General features: G+C 40.6%; 1 protein-coding gene across 3 annotated transcripts; it reads left to right on the forward strand.

The window, feature by feature from the left end:
* Window positions 1–319: 319 nt before the first annotated feature.
* ecd (ecdysoneless homolog (Drosophila)) lies at window positions 320–13,665 on the forward strand. 3 transcript variants are annotated; one of them, XM_017707845.2, is made up of 13 exons: window positions 320–427; window positions 1,938–2,148; window positions 2,389–2,594; window positions 2,803–2,981; window positions 4,424–4,616; window positions 6,286–6,414; window positions 8,479–8,607; window positions 8,707–8,792; window positions 9,792–9,898; window positions 11,627–11,828; window positions 12,078–12,145; window positions 12,426–12,613; window positions 13,239–13,430. In XM_017707845.2, exons 2-13 carry the CDS (start codon window positions 1,953–1,955, stop codon window positions 13,428–13,430), a joined length of 1,875 nt encoding a protein of 624 aa, XP_017563334.1. In that variant the 5' UTR covers window positions 320–427; window positions 1,938–1,952. The 3 variants fall into 3 exon arrangements, with proteins under 3 accessions (XP_017563334.1, XP_017563335.1, XP_037398146.1); XM_017707846.2 differs by lacking the exon at window positions 320–427 and adding an exon at window positions 1,256–1,317; XM_037542249.1 differs by lacking the exon at window positions 320–427 and having other exon boundaries at window positions 1,953–2,148; window positions 13,239–13,665.
* The last annotated feature ends 1,457 nt before the right edge of the window (window positions 13,666–15,122 follow it).

Consider the following 15,122-nt stretch of genomic DNA (forward strand, 5'->3'; position numbering starts at 1 on the left):
AAAACGTATCTAATTCAGCTGCATTTGAAAATGTTTATCAGATGTTTGTTTTAGATCAATTCTAACCAACCTTTACTAAATTTCCTTCGGGATCAACAAAGCATCTATCTCTATCTAGCTAACTCACAGTTCAGTAGCGGTCCTGTGTCAAAATATTTTTTTCCCATGACATACAGCATAAAGAGCGCATCTCAACACAGCAAAACACGCATCTAATCTTTGTACACGAATTACAAGTTTGTAAACACAGGGAGTTGAATTCAGTCTCAAGGCTGTCGGACTTTTATTTTGACATCTATCACTCCCCAAGCTTCAAGTATCTGCTGGTCGTGGTTTTGTGCGCATGTACACAACTACACGCTTACGCCCGAGTTATTCCTGCCGTTCTGGTCTGTTTGGATGTTTTGATGGAGTGAAATAATAAAGAGTAAGTAATTCATAGCTGAGATGATTTTAGTGTCCTTTCCTTTATGACTCATAACCTGGAGACGCGCTCCGTTTCTTATTCGCCAGCTTCTTGTTCGAATTTTCCCGTTCCACCTTAAATGATGCAGCACTGCTGTAATTATAACGTCTCAGGCGGGCCAGAATGTAACTGCTGGACTATTTAAGGTGGAACGGGGAAATTCGAACAAGAAGCTGGGAAGGCGACATCGAGGCATCAGTGATAGTGCTCTGACTTCTTCTCAGGTGTATTTGGGAGAGATAAAGTCTTTCTTTTCGTGTCCTTAAAAAAAATTACACATATTTTTTGTGCTTAATTTCATTCTGTTGCGTTGGTTCAGCTCCTGGACGGTTTTACTGGTACTCAAGGTTCTCACTGTAGAGCTTTAGCTTTAATGTTAGTCCAAAAGAATGATACCTAATAAACTTCACTTTCTGTGCTGGATGTACTGACCCTCCTTGTTTCTCCACTCATTGTCTATTTAATCAGCTCCACTGGTCATATAGCAGCACTTTGTAGTTACAGACTACAATTACAGACTGTAGTCCATCTGTTTCTCTGCATACTCTGTTACTCTGTTCTTCAATGATCAGGACCCCCAGAGGACCACCACAGAGCAGGTATTATTTGCATGGTGGATCATTTTCAGCACTGCAGTAACACCAACATGATAATGTGTTGTGCTGGTGTGTGTGGATTTTTTTAAACACCTCAGTGTCACTGCTGGACTGAGAATAGTCCACCCACCAGAAATACCCTGCCAACAGCGTCCTGTGACCACTGATGAAGGACTAGAGGATGACCAACACAAACTGTGCAGCAGCAGATGAGCTATAGCCTCTGACTTTACATCTACAAGGTGGACCGACGAGGTACGATTGTCTAATAGAGTGGACAGTGAGTGGACAAAGTGTTAAAAAACTCCAGTGGCACTGATCTGTCTGATCCACTCGTACCATCACAACACACGCTAACACAACACCACCACATCAGTGTCACTGCAAATACCTGCCCTGTGGTGGGTGGAGGTGGGGGGGGGGTCGAATAAGGAGGTGATTTTAATGCTATGGCTGGTCCATGTATAGTTCTACTAGCCATTAGTCATAATAGTTTTATTTGGGAATCATGTTAAAAGGACATTCTACCTATTTTCAAGAAAATCTGCATAGATCTTAGTTCTAATAATCTAAGCATTACAGACATTACAGAGAATTAAATTCTCCACATGTTTGGTTCCTCTGGCCACCACTGTGACTCTAGAATGACATATTTCACATCAAACCTCTCAGAATGACTTGCAGAAATGTTGAAAGATTTGGTGGAGTTCCCCTTTGAGCTCCTCTGTTTTCCACTGGACATCATAGGTTCAGCAGTTTTAGCCATGACACTGCATACAAACAGTGAATTTGATGATGATGACTGATGATATGGATGTTTGCTGTATTTTGATACATTGCTCAACTACATGTTTTCTGCTTTAAATTAACTGAAGGTGGACACTATTGTGATGGATCCCCTGAAGAAAGTGCCCGTTTCTGAGGATGTGGTCCACTACAGGCTCTTTCTAGTCCATCCAGACACACAGACCAGTGAGGAGACCCTTCCCCAGCTTCTGGAGGACCTGCTGGCTGAACTCGCTCCTCTCTTAGTGAAGTACATTTGGCAGCAACAGCCGTTCAACCTCAGCTACCATCCAGAGAAAGGTGGGAACATGTAGTAGATCACTGTGTGCTTTAAAGGGACCATATCCTACTTTTTTTTGCCTTTAAGACTGATGTAAATAACCTCTGTTCTCCTATGTCCTCTGATTGGCTGCCTGGGCTGAAATGCTGTAGATAACTCTAATGGGATAACTTACTGTAGGCTGAATAGGTAGATATATGCAAACGTGCACAGAAGCATTGTGTGTCAACTTGTTAAACAGTGCTACATTTGGTGTACAGGGGGTGTGCCGGCCCACCTGGCTGGCAGCACAGAGTTCGGTGATAACGTGGAGGACGAGTGGTTCATCGTTTACCTGCTCAAGCACCTCACACGCACCTTCAGTCAACTGGCTGCCAGTATCCATGACAACGATGGGCAGTTCCTGCTGATTGAGGCGGCAGAATATCTGCCCAAATGGCTCGACCCCGACAGCAGCGAGAACAGAGTAAGATGCCAAACTCTTTCGATCTGATACTATCGTCAGTTACCTCTTAAAATAAAAAAAATATTATATTTGATTTTAAGTTAGTGTTGCTTCCTATGGCCAAATACTGATATGTAGTGACACATGCTGTGTCGCACTACATATGAATTCCTCACTGTTTATGCATCTGTTTGCTAATTGGCTGCTCTGTCTGTTCGTCACTCTGAAGGTGTTCCTGTATCGCGGGGAGCTGCACATATTACCCAATCGCACGCGTTCTGGAGAGGTGGGCTGGCCCCGGGACTCGGTGCCATTTCTGCAGGAGGCCCTGGACGTGCTGCACAAACATGCTGACCACTGCCTGGCACATCAGCGCATCCGCTCTGCAATCGACCGCAGACTGCAGGGGTGAGGATTGAGAAACGAGGCTAATAGCCTGGACATCAGGGTGTAACACACACACACACACACACCCACACACACACACACATCTTCTAGGCCACCTATGCTTCTGGGTAGGGGGGGAGCTGGAGCCTATCCTGTAAGTCATTGGGTGGAAGGCAGGATATACCCTGGACAGGTCACCAGTCCATCGCAGGGCCGGGGTCTAACACCAGACCTTTGAGTAAAACAAAAGTATAATAATGAAAACGCAGATCAACGCATGTTTATATGCATTTGAGTTATCAGATAATGGGGAAACTTCAGATCTTCAGACAGTAATTGGATTTCTGCTTTGCAGCCGGCCAGTAAACTCACAGACGGAGACGGGACGTAAACGTAGTGTGAAACTCAGACTTCATGCCACGGCTTTTTTTTAACCATTGCTTCACTTTACCTGAAAAAATGAACCTACGTCATCTAGAAGATGAAGAATATTTAAATCCTTCATTTCCTCCAGGATGTAGTTTGTAGGTTTCAGCGTCGCTCCAAAAAGTGTTTAGCTGCGTCTTCAGGTTCCACCGTCTGTTCCGCACACGCTCAGACTGAGAAATCCGAAGGAAGTCAGAGTAAGAGTTTACATGCACTGAGAAATCTGATTACTGAGCTAAAACCCAGCCTCTTAATCAGAATACTTAATCGGATTTCTAGATCGGAGTATGGTCTTTACATGACCGTTTGAATAATGAGAAGTGCAGAAATCCGATTATGATCGGAAGATTGAGCGCACGTAAACCCACTCAGTGTTTCGTCTTCTGTTTTGCACAAATTCCTGAAGATGATGTTAGACTCTTGCACAGTAATGCTCGCTGTGACAGGACATGCGTTATTACAGGTTGGAACAGACAAGAACCTGTAGTGCCACATACAAATACAATAATAACTATGACTGCAGTTATTTTCATTCAGTGTATTCGATACAATAATAAATCTATGACTCATTTTTATTCAGTGTTTTACAAACTGCACTGCACTAAATTCCGCACAATTACGCTATTTGTAGTGAAACATGCAGGTCGACAGAGTTCATTTAATTACCAACGTTATCCACGACATGCTCAGGTAAGCATATATAGCACGTTAAAGATCCCATCCCTAGCAGGCAGTGGTCCGTTTAATAAGGGCTGAAGTCTCAATCACCCATCAAACCCCCACAAACACCACTGGGGCAAACAGTTCCGATAGGATGAAGTGACAAACGTGTTCCCATTACGTCATCAGTTACATGGAAAATCTGTTTCCCTCTGTTTTTCACATTTTCCCCTTCTTGATGAACCATTTTCCACTGATATTTGGGCCTTTTTTTTAAAGCCTTTCTGGCTTTAGTCTTCAGTTTTATGCACATTTTAAAGAAATTGACACGCAGGAGATGAATAGAAAACTCTTTGTCTGTCTACGTCTGTGTGCAGGTACCCTGATAAGATCCAGTCTAGTCTCCATCACGCTCACTGTTACTTGCCTGCGGCCATTGCTGCAGTGTTGTCACAGCGTCCAGCCCTCATAGCGCCTGCCGTATCTGCTTTCTATCTGCGTGACCCCATTGACCTGCAGGCCTGCAGAACGTTCCGGAACTTTCCGCCGGACGCCAGAGTCCTCACTTCGGTACGTGTGCTTACATTCCTTCAGTCAAAATTTTGGTTATATGATGTATGTTTTGATCGAAAGGTTTTAAGTTGAAATGCTTTTCCAATACTTTAATGCTTTAATGCCTTACTAAAGCTTTTTTTAAATACTTTAAAATGTTCTAATGCTAAAAAAAAGTTTCTAATAAGCATAAATAGTTGATGCATGTAAATGAATTTATTTCCAAAAGATGCACTTTAAAAGTTTTTTTTTTTATTTTCATAAATCCACCTGTCAAGCAGGTACTTATGAGCCTGGTCAGTGGTCAGCATATTGCGATTTTTGGTTTTTCTGCATAATTTGGGCTCATCAGTTGTGTTTTACATTGTCTTTAAATTCCGTGATGATTGGACCAATAGAAATGCTCCAAAATGGCTTCAAATAAAATCTCTTTACATGAACTTCCATTGAAAATAAAGACCATTTGTACCCTCTCCTGTAAAGTTACTGTTCTAGAGAGAGAGTTTTTTTTGGAGAGAGATGGTATGGATATTGTTTCTCACTCCTGTTGGAGAAGCATCCCAGGTGGCTCCTCGTGAAGTTGCTGAAGAGAGTGAAAAAGCGGCATCAAGGCAAAGAAGCGCTGCTGTGAAGAATCTGAGAGATTTGATTGTTGACACTTCTTGCTGACTGCAGAGCTCATTGTGAATCATTTGAAACGTTCAAGCAAAATCCATCCATCGAAGCACTATAGACGGTGGCTAATCACAGCAAAGCTCATTTACATCTCTCATGTGTTTTAAAGGCGCAGTAACAGTAGAACTAAATCAGCTTGTTTAAATCTAAAGGGTAAATAGAGGTTGGGAAATAGTCGTGTAAAAATGATTATGACTAGGTACATAAAAAATTGGTATTATTGTATGCAGGAGCTATAGGGGTGCAAATGATTCTGATTGGATGGCACTGAATTCAGTGCATGACACAGAAAATGTGCAGTTCAAACTGATTAGAAACTTCTGCTCCAAACTAAAGAGCTCTGAAGGAATCAAGAAGATTGTCTTGCTCATTTTCTAGCTTGAATGTCTTCACTTTTGGGTGGGCAATATGATGATATTTTATTGCTATCATGATAAATTGTCACGATACACTTTTTTGAGCATATTGTGGATATTGTTAGTATTTAAAGAACACAGACTAACTACATGTTTAATCACAAAGTGAGCATAATTAACCTTTTTAATTGGATTTAGTGCAGTACAGTCCATAAAACATTGAGTTAGGGTTAGGGTTAGGGTTAATCTACAAAGTGTTGTAGATTTATTATTATTATTATTATTATAGTATTCTTTATGTGGCACTACAGATTCTATTTTACATGTTCCAGCTTATTAAATCTCAGAAAAACAGAATATCATGATGTATATCATGTACCGTGATATAATATCTTTGCCATATCGCACATCCTTACCTTGACCATTCTTCTAAAAAGCTGAAAACAGAAAATATATATATAGAAAATTTTATATATGTATGTATATATATATATGAATGTGTAAACAACTGCCGTACAAAATAAATAAATAAATAAATAAAATTGTACATGTCTGGACTAAAACTAAGTTACTGAAACATCCCACTGTATCCTGTGTGTCATCTCTCTCTCTCTCTCTCTCTCTCTCTCTCTCTCTCTCTCTCTCTCTGTTATCAGGTGACGTTCACTCGTTGTCTGTACGCTCAGCTGATGCAGCAGAGTTTTGTTCCAGACCGAAGGAGTGGATACACCCTGCCCCCTCGCTCTCACCCCCAGTACAAGGCTCATGAGCTGGGCATGAAGCTGGTGAGTGCCTGGACCTTTCCTTACTGACCCTCATGCCCACAGAGCTCAGTGGTCAATTGTTGTGGAGTAGCTGTGTACAGATTACTTCAATTTACTTAATTACAAATTACTTAAATTAAAGGGCCCATGTCATTGAAAACCAAATTTTCCTGGCTTTTTGTGAATAAATAAGTGTTTGACGTATTATGTAAATACTGTTAAAGGTCCAGTCCATACATGGAAACTGAGCATTGTAGTCATGTTGAATTGTGATGTCACAAAAATGACGCGCATTTTAAACATACATTCAGCCTACATACTTGGGCCAACCTATTCATGCTGAGGTCCTAAGGGTTTTTCAGCAAGGACTGTTTATAGAATGAGGCAAAATACAGCACAGCCAATCAGAACAGAGACCATTTACACTTATATGGATATTATAGCATATTAAATAATAGACTGTTTAATTGTGTGGAATAAAGCGGGATTTGAAATGGTCATGTAAAAGGGAATTGTGGCCATTTTTGCTTCACAGACCCACAGAAGTGTTATAAGTGGACATCAGGGGGTGAAAATAAAGTACTAGTAAAATGTGAGTTATGGGCTCTTCATGCGCTGATGTTCAGTCACGTTCTGAAAGGAAATGATGCAGCAAATCCTCAGTCACTTCCCACTTCATCTGAAGTAGCCTGCATGTCTGATGGTCAGTGGCGTGAGAGTACGGGTCACACGTTTTAAACAAATGACTAGAAAAATTGTTCAAAGCTGAAGCTGGCTTCTTATTTGAATTTCCCGTTCCACCTTAAATGCTGCAGCTGTTACGTTCAGGTGTCTGCACAGGTGCTGTATGCAGGTCCTTTTAAGGTGGAACGGAAAATTAGAACAAAAAGCTGCAGAATATGACACTAATTCCAGCCTTGAAGAAAAACAGACAGGAAACAACATATAGCAATGCTCTACGCCATTTTACACCCTTTGTTGATACAGGTTTATCTATGTACTGTTGTGTTTTGGTTTTACTATTTTGCCCAATAAAAATATTTTACATATACATTTCATGGTTAAAGATGCTTCTTAAATAAAAATTAATATCCTAGAATAATAAACACACTGTTAATCTACAAATATAGGTCTACTTAAGTATATAAATGCATGCACCGATCAGGCATTACATTCTGACCACCTCCTTGTTTCTACGCTCATTGTCCTTTTTATCAGCTCCACTTACTGTATAGGTGCACTTTGTAGTTCTACAGTTACAGACTGTAGTCCATCTGCTTCTCTACTTTCTTAGCCCCCTTATACCCTGTTTTTCAGTGGTCATGACCTCCATGGACCCTGTTGTGTTAGTGTGTGTTGTGCTGGTACGAGTGGATCAGACACAACAGTGCTGCTGGAGTTTTTAAACACCTTAGTGTCACTGCTGGACTGAGAATAGTCCACCAACCAAAATATCCAGCCAACAGCGTCCTGTGGGCAGCGTCCCGTGACCACTGATGAAGGACTAGAGGATGATTTGGCTCATACTGTACAGCTGTCTGATTTTACATCTACAGGGTGGACCGACAACGCAGGTGTGTCTAATAGAGAGGACAGCGAGTGGACACATTTTTTTAAATCTCCAGCAACACTGTTGTGTCTGATCCACTCGTACCAGCACAACACACGCTAACACACCACCACCACGTCAGTGCTGAGAATGATCCCAAATAGTACCTGCTCTTTGAGGGTCCATGGGGGTCCTGGCCACTGAAGAACAGGGTAAAAGGGGGCTAACAAAGATCAGAGAAACAGATGGACTACAGTCTGTAACTGTAGAACTACAAAGTGAAACTATACAGTAAGTGGAGCTGATAAAATGGACAACGAGTGTAGAAACAAGGTCTTAATGTTGTGCCTGATTGGCGTACATGTCAATTTTGTAAATATATACATTTTGGCCACATCATCCACTTCTCCAAGGCGCCACCTAGTGCACAGAAGGAGCAAATCTAAGTATTTTTTAATTTAATAACTTTCACTTATTTCCACAGTTCTGTAGTTAAAAATAATGTCGAATATGTAAGGTGTTATTTTTCCCCAAAGGCTCACGGCTTTGAGATCCTGTGCAGTAAGAATGGGCTGGCAGCAGCCGCGGGTCACGAGGCTCCAGTCAGCTCTCACCCACATTGGAGAGGCTTTCTGGACAGCTTGCAGAGGAACGGGTACTTCAAGGTGAACTGAGACACTGTTTGAAACTTCTATGCAAACGAGATTAACTCTGCATTGAAATAATCATCACGGAGCTTTTCTTGTTTTATGATGTGTGTTCAGGGGGAACTGGAAGGCTCCGTGCGGTACAGAGAGTTAATGACTTCGGCAGAGAACTTCTTCAAGCAGTCAGTCACAAGGACACACAGGTGGGGCTCCACAATTGGCGTTTCTCATTCAAATCCAAAGTCCTGGGATTAAATAGGTTTAGATGAGTATCTCATCATCAGATACATACAGTATACTGATACCAGTCTTTTTGTCAGTTTAGTATAAGGTAGCTTTATTAGCATGGTCCTCTTCAGTTTCCAAGGTTACCCATGTGGGATAACAGTCTATTTAATTACATTTAAGAATATCGCTGCTGTCTCTATCTCTATTTTTGTTGTTTTTTGCGTAATTTGAAAATGCCTGTTGCCCTTTACGTTGTGTGTAAATTTCATGATGCATGGACCAAAAGAAACGACCCAGAATGACTTGGAGGGGAAAAAAGTTGACTTACATTAAAAGTCAACTTTTTTCCTTCTCCTGTAAAGTTACCATTTTGGAGATACAAGGTTTTGATCCGACAACAGCGATATGTCTATACAGAAGGGCTAAATTCCCTTATAATATCAATAAAAACTATTGGTCAACGAATGTTGGAAATGGAGCTGCCGGGTAGAAGGAGAAGAGGTAGAGCTCAGAGAAGGTTTATGGATGTAGTGAAGGTGGACATGGAGATGGTTGGTGTGAAAGTAGAGGAGGCAGTGGATAGGGCAAGATGGAGGCAGATGATCCGCTGTGGCGACCCCTAAAGGGAGCAGCCGAAAGAAGAAGAAGAACAATAAAAACTACACTGTGCATTGAACATTAATGTGCACTGTGTACAAAATTGCTTCTGATTTGATGAAGTTGTGGTGTTGGTACTATATTACAGATAAATTTACCCATGTTCTGGTAACACTTACATAGCCCACTGTAGACGCTCTGTAGACGCTTACCTTGCATTGAACTGATATTTAATTAAATACCTATTCAATTCACCAAAATATTCCCCGATTTTAACCCTGGTCCTAGCACTAACTGTGATCCTAATCTCAGCCTTAATAATATGAACATTTAAACCTATAATAAACAGTATTTTCTGTGTATCAAATCCCTCACAGTTCCAGTGTTCATGGTCCAGGTGAAGAGGTGCTGCAGGTGTTACAGAGCGCCCCCTATAGTCTGGAGGAACTGAAGAAACAAGAGGCACATCTTCCACCGGAGGAGAGTATGTTTTCCCCGCTGTTGCTTGCTTGATGACAACATAGCTGAGGTTCCACTACACAGAGCTGTTAACCCTTCTAGCCATCAGTCCATTTCCATTTGCCTTTAATACAGAATATTTTCCTTCACAGCTGCTCCCTGAAGCTGAGCTGGGACCAAGCGTGCCTGCACCGCTCGAAACGTACTTCTGATCAGACTGTCTCAATGCAAATGCAGTTATGTTGAGTGAAGCTGTCTACTTCAAATGATAAGGTTTTGAACCAAAACTCAGCGCTAAGATGTATACAGGGACTTATAACTGCAAGTTCGATGGTAGTCTAATTTACAGCGTATTGCCGGAATTAGACTATAAACACAGCTGATGTCTGTAGACCACTAATATAAAATATAGCAGTCACACTTCATTTGGATGGTCCCCTGTAGATGATCTATCAATACTTAAATCATTAACGTTATTACAGGTGATATTCAGGTGATTATCAGTAACATTATGGTTGGGGTTAGGTTTAGGAGTAGGTGTAGGATTTGCCTTGAGGTTAGGGTTAGTTTTAGGCTTAGTGTTGGAGATATATTTGATAGAATCTTCCATTCCCAACCTGTTCAGTTGCATTTAGTTGAATATTACTTAAAGATATTCTGAGCATCTACAAAGCATCTACAGTGGACCCTCTGAATAAAGTGTTACCATATAGCTGAGTGAAGAATTAAATATATTTTAATTTTAAGTAATTTAATTTAATATAATTTAATTTTAAGTATATATTTTTTCTTTGGCCCCAAATGTAGTCCATTATCCAAGACATGTTTGGCTTGCCACGTGTGACTTGACAAGTCAGAGTCGTTCACAGTGGTGGTGATGGGAACCAGATGTCAGTTTAATGCCTCTAAAATCACCCTCACAGAAAGCTATTACATGAATTAGTTTTGAATACGCTGCCTAATATCTGAGACTGCATGGCATCCATGAGAGGTACATGTGCCCCTGGTTCCTATCACCACCATTATAAAGAGATTTGGAATTTGGTCTCCGCAGTAAAGTTTTTTACATAAAAGTGTTCTGAATGACTGTTCACATCTCAGCAACTGAATTTTGCAGAAATTTTGAGAAATCTGTGAAATTCCCCTTGGTTTCTAAGGTTCTAAGACATATAAGACAGTAATGCCAATCCCCTCTGTTATCTTAGTTTAATGTAGTTTCAATGTGTTATGTTCATTTTCTTCATAACAAGCATAAAAAAAATCACTAATGGCATGCTAATGTCTATAGGAGCTAGGTAGCTAACTTTCCCATTCCACCTTAAATAGTCCTGCAGTATCAATGCCTGAAGCGCCAGAATGTAACTGCTGCTCCATTTAAGGTGAAACAGGAAAATTCGAACAGGAAGCTGTTGAATATCTGACTTCAGCTTCATATTACCAAAGAATTGGGGGTGGGTGATAATAAATAACTGTCCCCCGTCTTTGAAGGCATATGATGCCCTAAATGTAACTAAAGCCCAGCAGTGAGGAGCTGAACTTTACCTCCTTTTTTATTATCATTTCTTTTTTATTATATATCTTTATTTTGTTTTTTAATTAATTTTTTTAGGTTCCCATTTCATAGGGCAAGAGTTCAACCACTACCCCTTGTAACTCAGTTCCAAGGGGTTAGGGGTAAAAAGAAATAATGGGATTGGGCCATTCAGTAAGTGCTGTAAAAGGTATTGAGGTGTTTCTTTGCTGCCCCCTGCAGGTGATGACTGGCTGAACATCAGTTCTCAAGAGCTGGAGAGGTTGCTGGAGGAAAGGGGTGGTCGGGGGTTTACGTGTGGGACGCGAGTGGCTGAGGAAGAGGAGCGAGAAGAAGAAGCTGGCTACAGTCTGGTGGCCGTGACGCAGGGGATGAAAAACTTCATCAACGCCATGTCGTCACACGAAGGAGCAGAATTCCCACGGTATCATCATCATTATTAATCTGTTCCTGGAACTCAGCACAGTTTGGTGACTTCCTCGCGTAAGCACTCCTGATGGTTACCAGGTTCAGATGCAGGGAAATGACCAGACTGTGCTGGACACTGGCTGTCCAGAACAATATTTATAATATTACAGTACTTCATAAATCACTTCAAACACTGCAGTAATACTTCAGCAATGTGTTTGAATGCACTGGGTTAAACAGTAAACAGCTGACCTTTGGGTTTCAGGTCTTGTTTGCCAGAACCCTTTAGTTTTGACCCTGATGTAGTGACCAGTACAATGGACAGACTGCTTGGTAAGTTAGGCCTCTGTTCCTACTATGCCCATACAGTGTACATGCTTCTGTTTGTGTGTGTGTGTGTGTGTGTTTTTCTGATTGTGATTTGCTTATGAGCCAACTTTCTTGGCTTTTGATTAACATGATGGATGTGAAATAAAAGGTCTAATAATAGTTCTGTGATTGAATATTCTAATATTCTGTATGATCTAATTCCCCTTGATATGACATATGAATACTTTTATATAGTACTCACAAAAGGTTTATAGATGATTTTTTGATTCACGTCGTTTTACAGGTGGAAAAGATGAGGAGCTGGATTCGGATGATTTTGAGGATGAGGATGAGGAGGATGAGGATGAAGAAGTAGGCCCTCGAGAGCAAGCAGGAGCAGAAGCTTTGGGCAGTTTGAGGAGATACATGGATGAAATGGATCAAGAGCTGCAAACCACAAACATTGGCAAGAGTTTCACCCGCAACGCCAAAGTGAGAAACCTAATAACTAATGTTTTGATTGCTGAAAATGAAAGAGCCCATTGCATGGAAATCCAAATTTCAAATGTTTTTAGTGTTCACTCCCCAGTCAATATATAGAAACTGAACTGCAAAAATATCACATTTTGAATTAATATCACAGCCATTTATAACGCATTTAAATGTGTGACTGCCCATTCAGCCAATAGAGGGTTGGCCTGCTGGAGATATAAGGGGTGTTGTTACTGTAGAAAGTGTGTGGCTTTCTGAATGATGCACAATAAGGGGCACTTACACCAGTCTTAAAGGCACAGTAACAAAAATAGCCTGTTTAATTCTAACAGATGCTGCTAGAAAATGCAAAAATTAAAAATTAAATGGCCTAAATCCACAACATTTGTATACATGGATTTCAAGAGGGGGAAATAACACTACAAAATGTAGAAATGTAGAATATGGGCCATTTAACATTTTATATAAAAGTTTGTAGTACTCACTTGACATGTTTAAGTTCTTGTCAGGATTTCTTAACAGGTTCAGTTTTCATGTATTTCCCATGGAAAAAAATGAATTAGCTTCATTTGTTAAATTTAGTTTTGATTTAGTATTAACATTCCTTGTTCAATATTTCCAACAGGGCAATGACAGAGCAGATGCAGCCAGCAGCTCAGAGCCAGCAGAGGAGGACCTCCAGCCCTTGAATGTGGATGTGAACCTGGTCACAAATCTGCTCGAGTCCCTGGCTTCACAGGCTGGCCTTGCTGGACCTGCCTCTAACCTGCTGCAGAGCCTGGGCATCCACCTGCCCCCTAACGCTGACCAGTCTTAAGCCAACCAGAGCAGAAGGACTGAATTTTGATCTAGTCTGCATTTTCTTGGGCAAATCTCAGAGTAACATTTCTCTCAAAGTTAGAAAGGTTGAAAGGTATTAGGTATTCAACGCTGTTTTCTAATATGCATATGTATTTTCATACAGTATTTTGTAATGTGTTTGTCTACAGTACTCTACCAAATAAATAATATTTAATTACAGATAGTTTCATAAAGGGTCACAGATGAGAAAACTGCTGCAGTGTTTTAACTGTCCTTCTCTGATAAACTGGATTGCTGGTGGTGTTACATTAACCAGATTCACAGAGAGTCTTCATGGATTAATCATTGGTGATTTTATCCTTCACATTTATCCTCTGGCAATGCTTGTGAAGCACATCTCTAGTGTCAAATCATACCTTTTCTCGTACCTGCCCGGAATTCAGGTTTTGGCGGAAACAATGTTAGCACCAGACTATTCTCTTCAACAAATAGTTTGGGAATATAGGTAATAAAATGTCTACACATATTTCCCGTATCCCAAATGAGGTAAGGCCTGAGATGCATTTCATGCTTGACATTCGCCTCTTTAGTTTTCCACTGGAGCTGTGAGGCTCATGTAGCTAACAAGCAGTGGAACTTTCACCACATACCTCAAATCATGTTGAGATGTTAAGTAATCTCAAGTAGACTTGCTTATGTGTTTTTTGACTCTATGAATGCAGTGTTTTCTATAGAATTCAACAAAAGCACACAAAAAATAACGGTATCAGGCATTTTGAACCTTGAATTTCATCACCAAGCGGAAATTGGGAACTTTGAAACTTCCAAGTAGAAAAACTATTCAAACAGCCAGCTTGTAATTCCCAGATGGAAAAGGTCTTTCCGAAGAGCGCAGCCTTCTCCTAGTTGTGCTTTCGTGGCTCATCACTGTAGAATAAGTAGTAATAGTGTGTTTTGAGCGTTTTCAAGCTGATTTTAAAGTTTCTGTTTGAGCATTTTGATCCACACTATCATGTAACTTCTGCCCCTATATTAATGATAAATTGCTGTAACCTAAATCCACATTTAAAATAAATGAAGCACTAGCCAAACAACATCCTAATTCTGCTGTAAATGCTTTTAAAGAGCATTCTGTAGGCAATCAGCAACCAAGTTACTAGGACTAGTTTATGGTGAGAATCAATTTTTAGAACAGTTTAGGTGATCTGAACGCTTTGAGGTGGGAATTAGGAAGCCCAGAGTTGAAAAATTGCCAGTAGATTCCTACCTGTTGGCTAAGTCTCACCCATCACATAGTGCTACCAAGCAGGGTAAACGCTAGCACACGCTTCCTCTGAGACATGAAGCTCTACCAGGCCTGGGAAAAACTTTCACAAGTAATGATGGCTAAATTCTGAATACACCCTCCATTACAACACAATAAGTACCCTCCAGTATACTTTATCAGTACATACTAGTTCTGGTTTAGCTGGTAAGGCACTTGGGAATTCTTTGTTCCACACTTTTCCTCACTGTTAATGATTAGCAGTTTAAGGTAACCAGATTCTGAGGCTTTACAAGATGTAAAACACAGGTACTTAATTTCGGTATTCTATATATTTGTATTCAGTTACATCCCAACTTTGAGCACCACCATCTTTTCAAACTGCTGCTAACACATCATTGCACAGCTCAACATGTTTGGAGGAGAATGCTAACTGCTAATTCT

The sequence above is a fragment of the Pygocentrus nattereri genome, chromosome 10 (assembly GCF_015220715.1).
Source record: "Pygocentrus nattereri isolate fPygNat1 chromosome 10, fPygNat1.pri, whole genome shotgun sequence".
Classification (NCBI taxonomy): Eukaryota; Metazoa; Chordata; class Actinopteri; order Characiformes; family Serrasalmidae; genus Pygocentrus; species Pygocentrus nattereri.

Excerpts from the sequence above, each read along its gene's own strand:
- ecd (XM_017707845.2), top strand. The coding sequence starts at position 1,953 with ATGGATCCCCTGAAGAAAGTGCCCGTTTCTGAGGATGTGGTCCACTAC. Across the intron at positions 2,982-4,423 it reads ATCGACCGCAGACTGCAGGG|GTACCCTGATAAGATCCAGT; the intron begins GTGAGGATTGAG and ends GTCTGTGTGCAG. Across the intron at positions 11,829-12,077 it reads GAAGGAGCAGAATTCCCACG|GTCTTGTTTGCCAGAACCCT; the intron begins GTATCATCATCA and ends TTTGGGTTTCAG.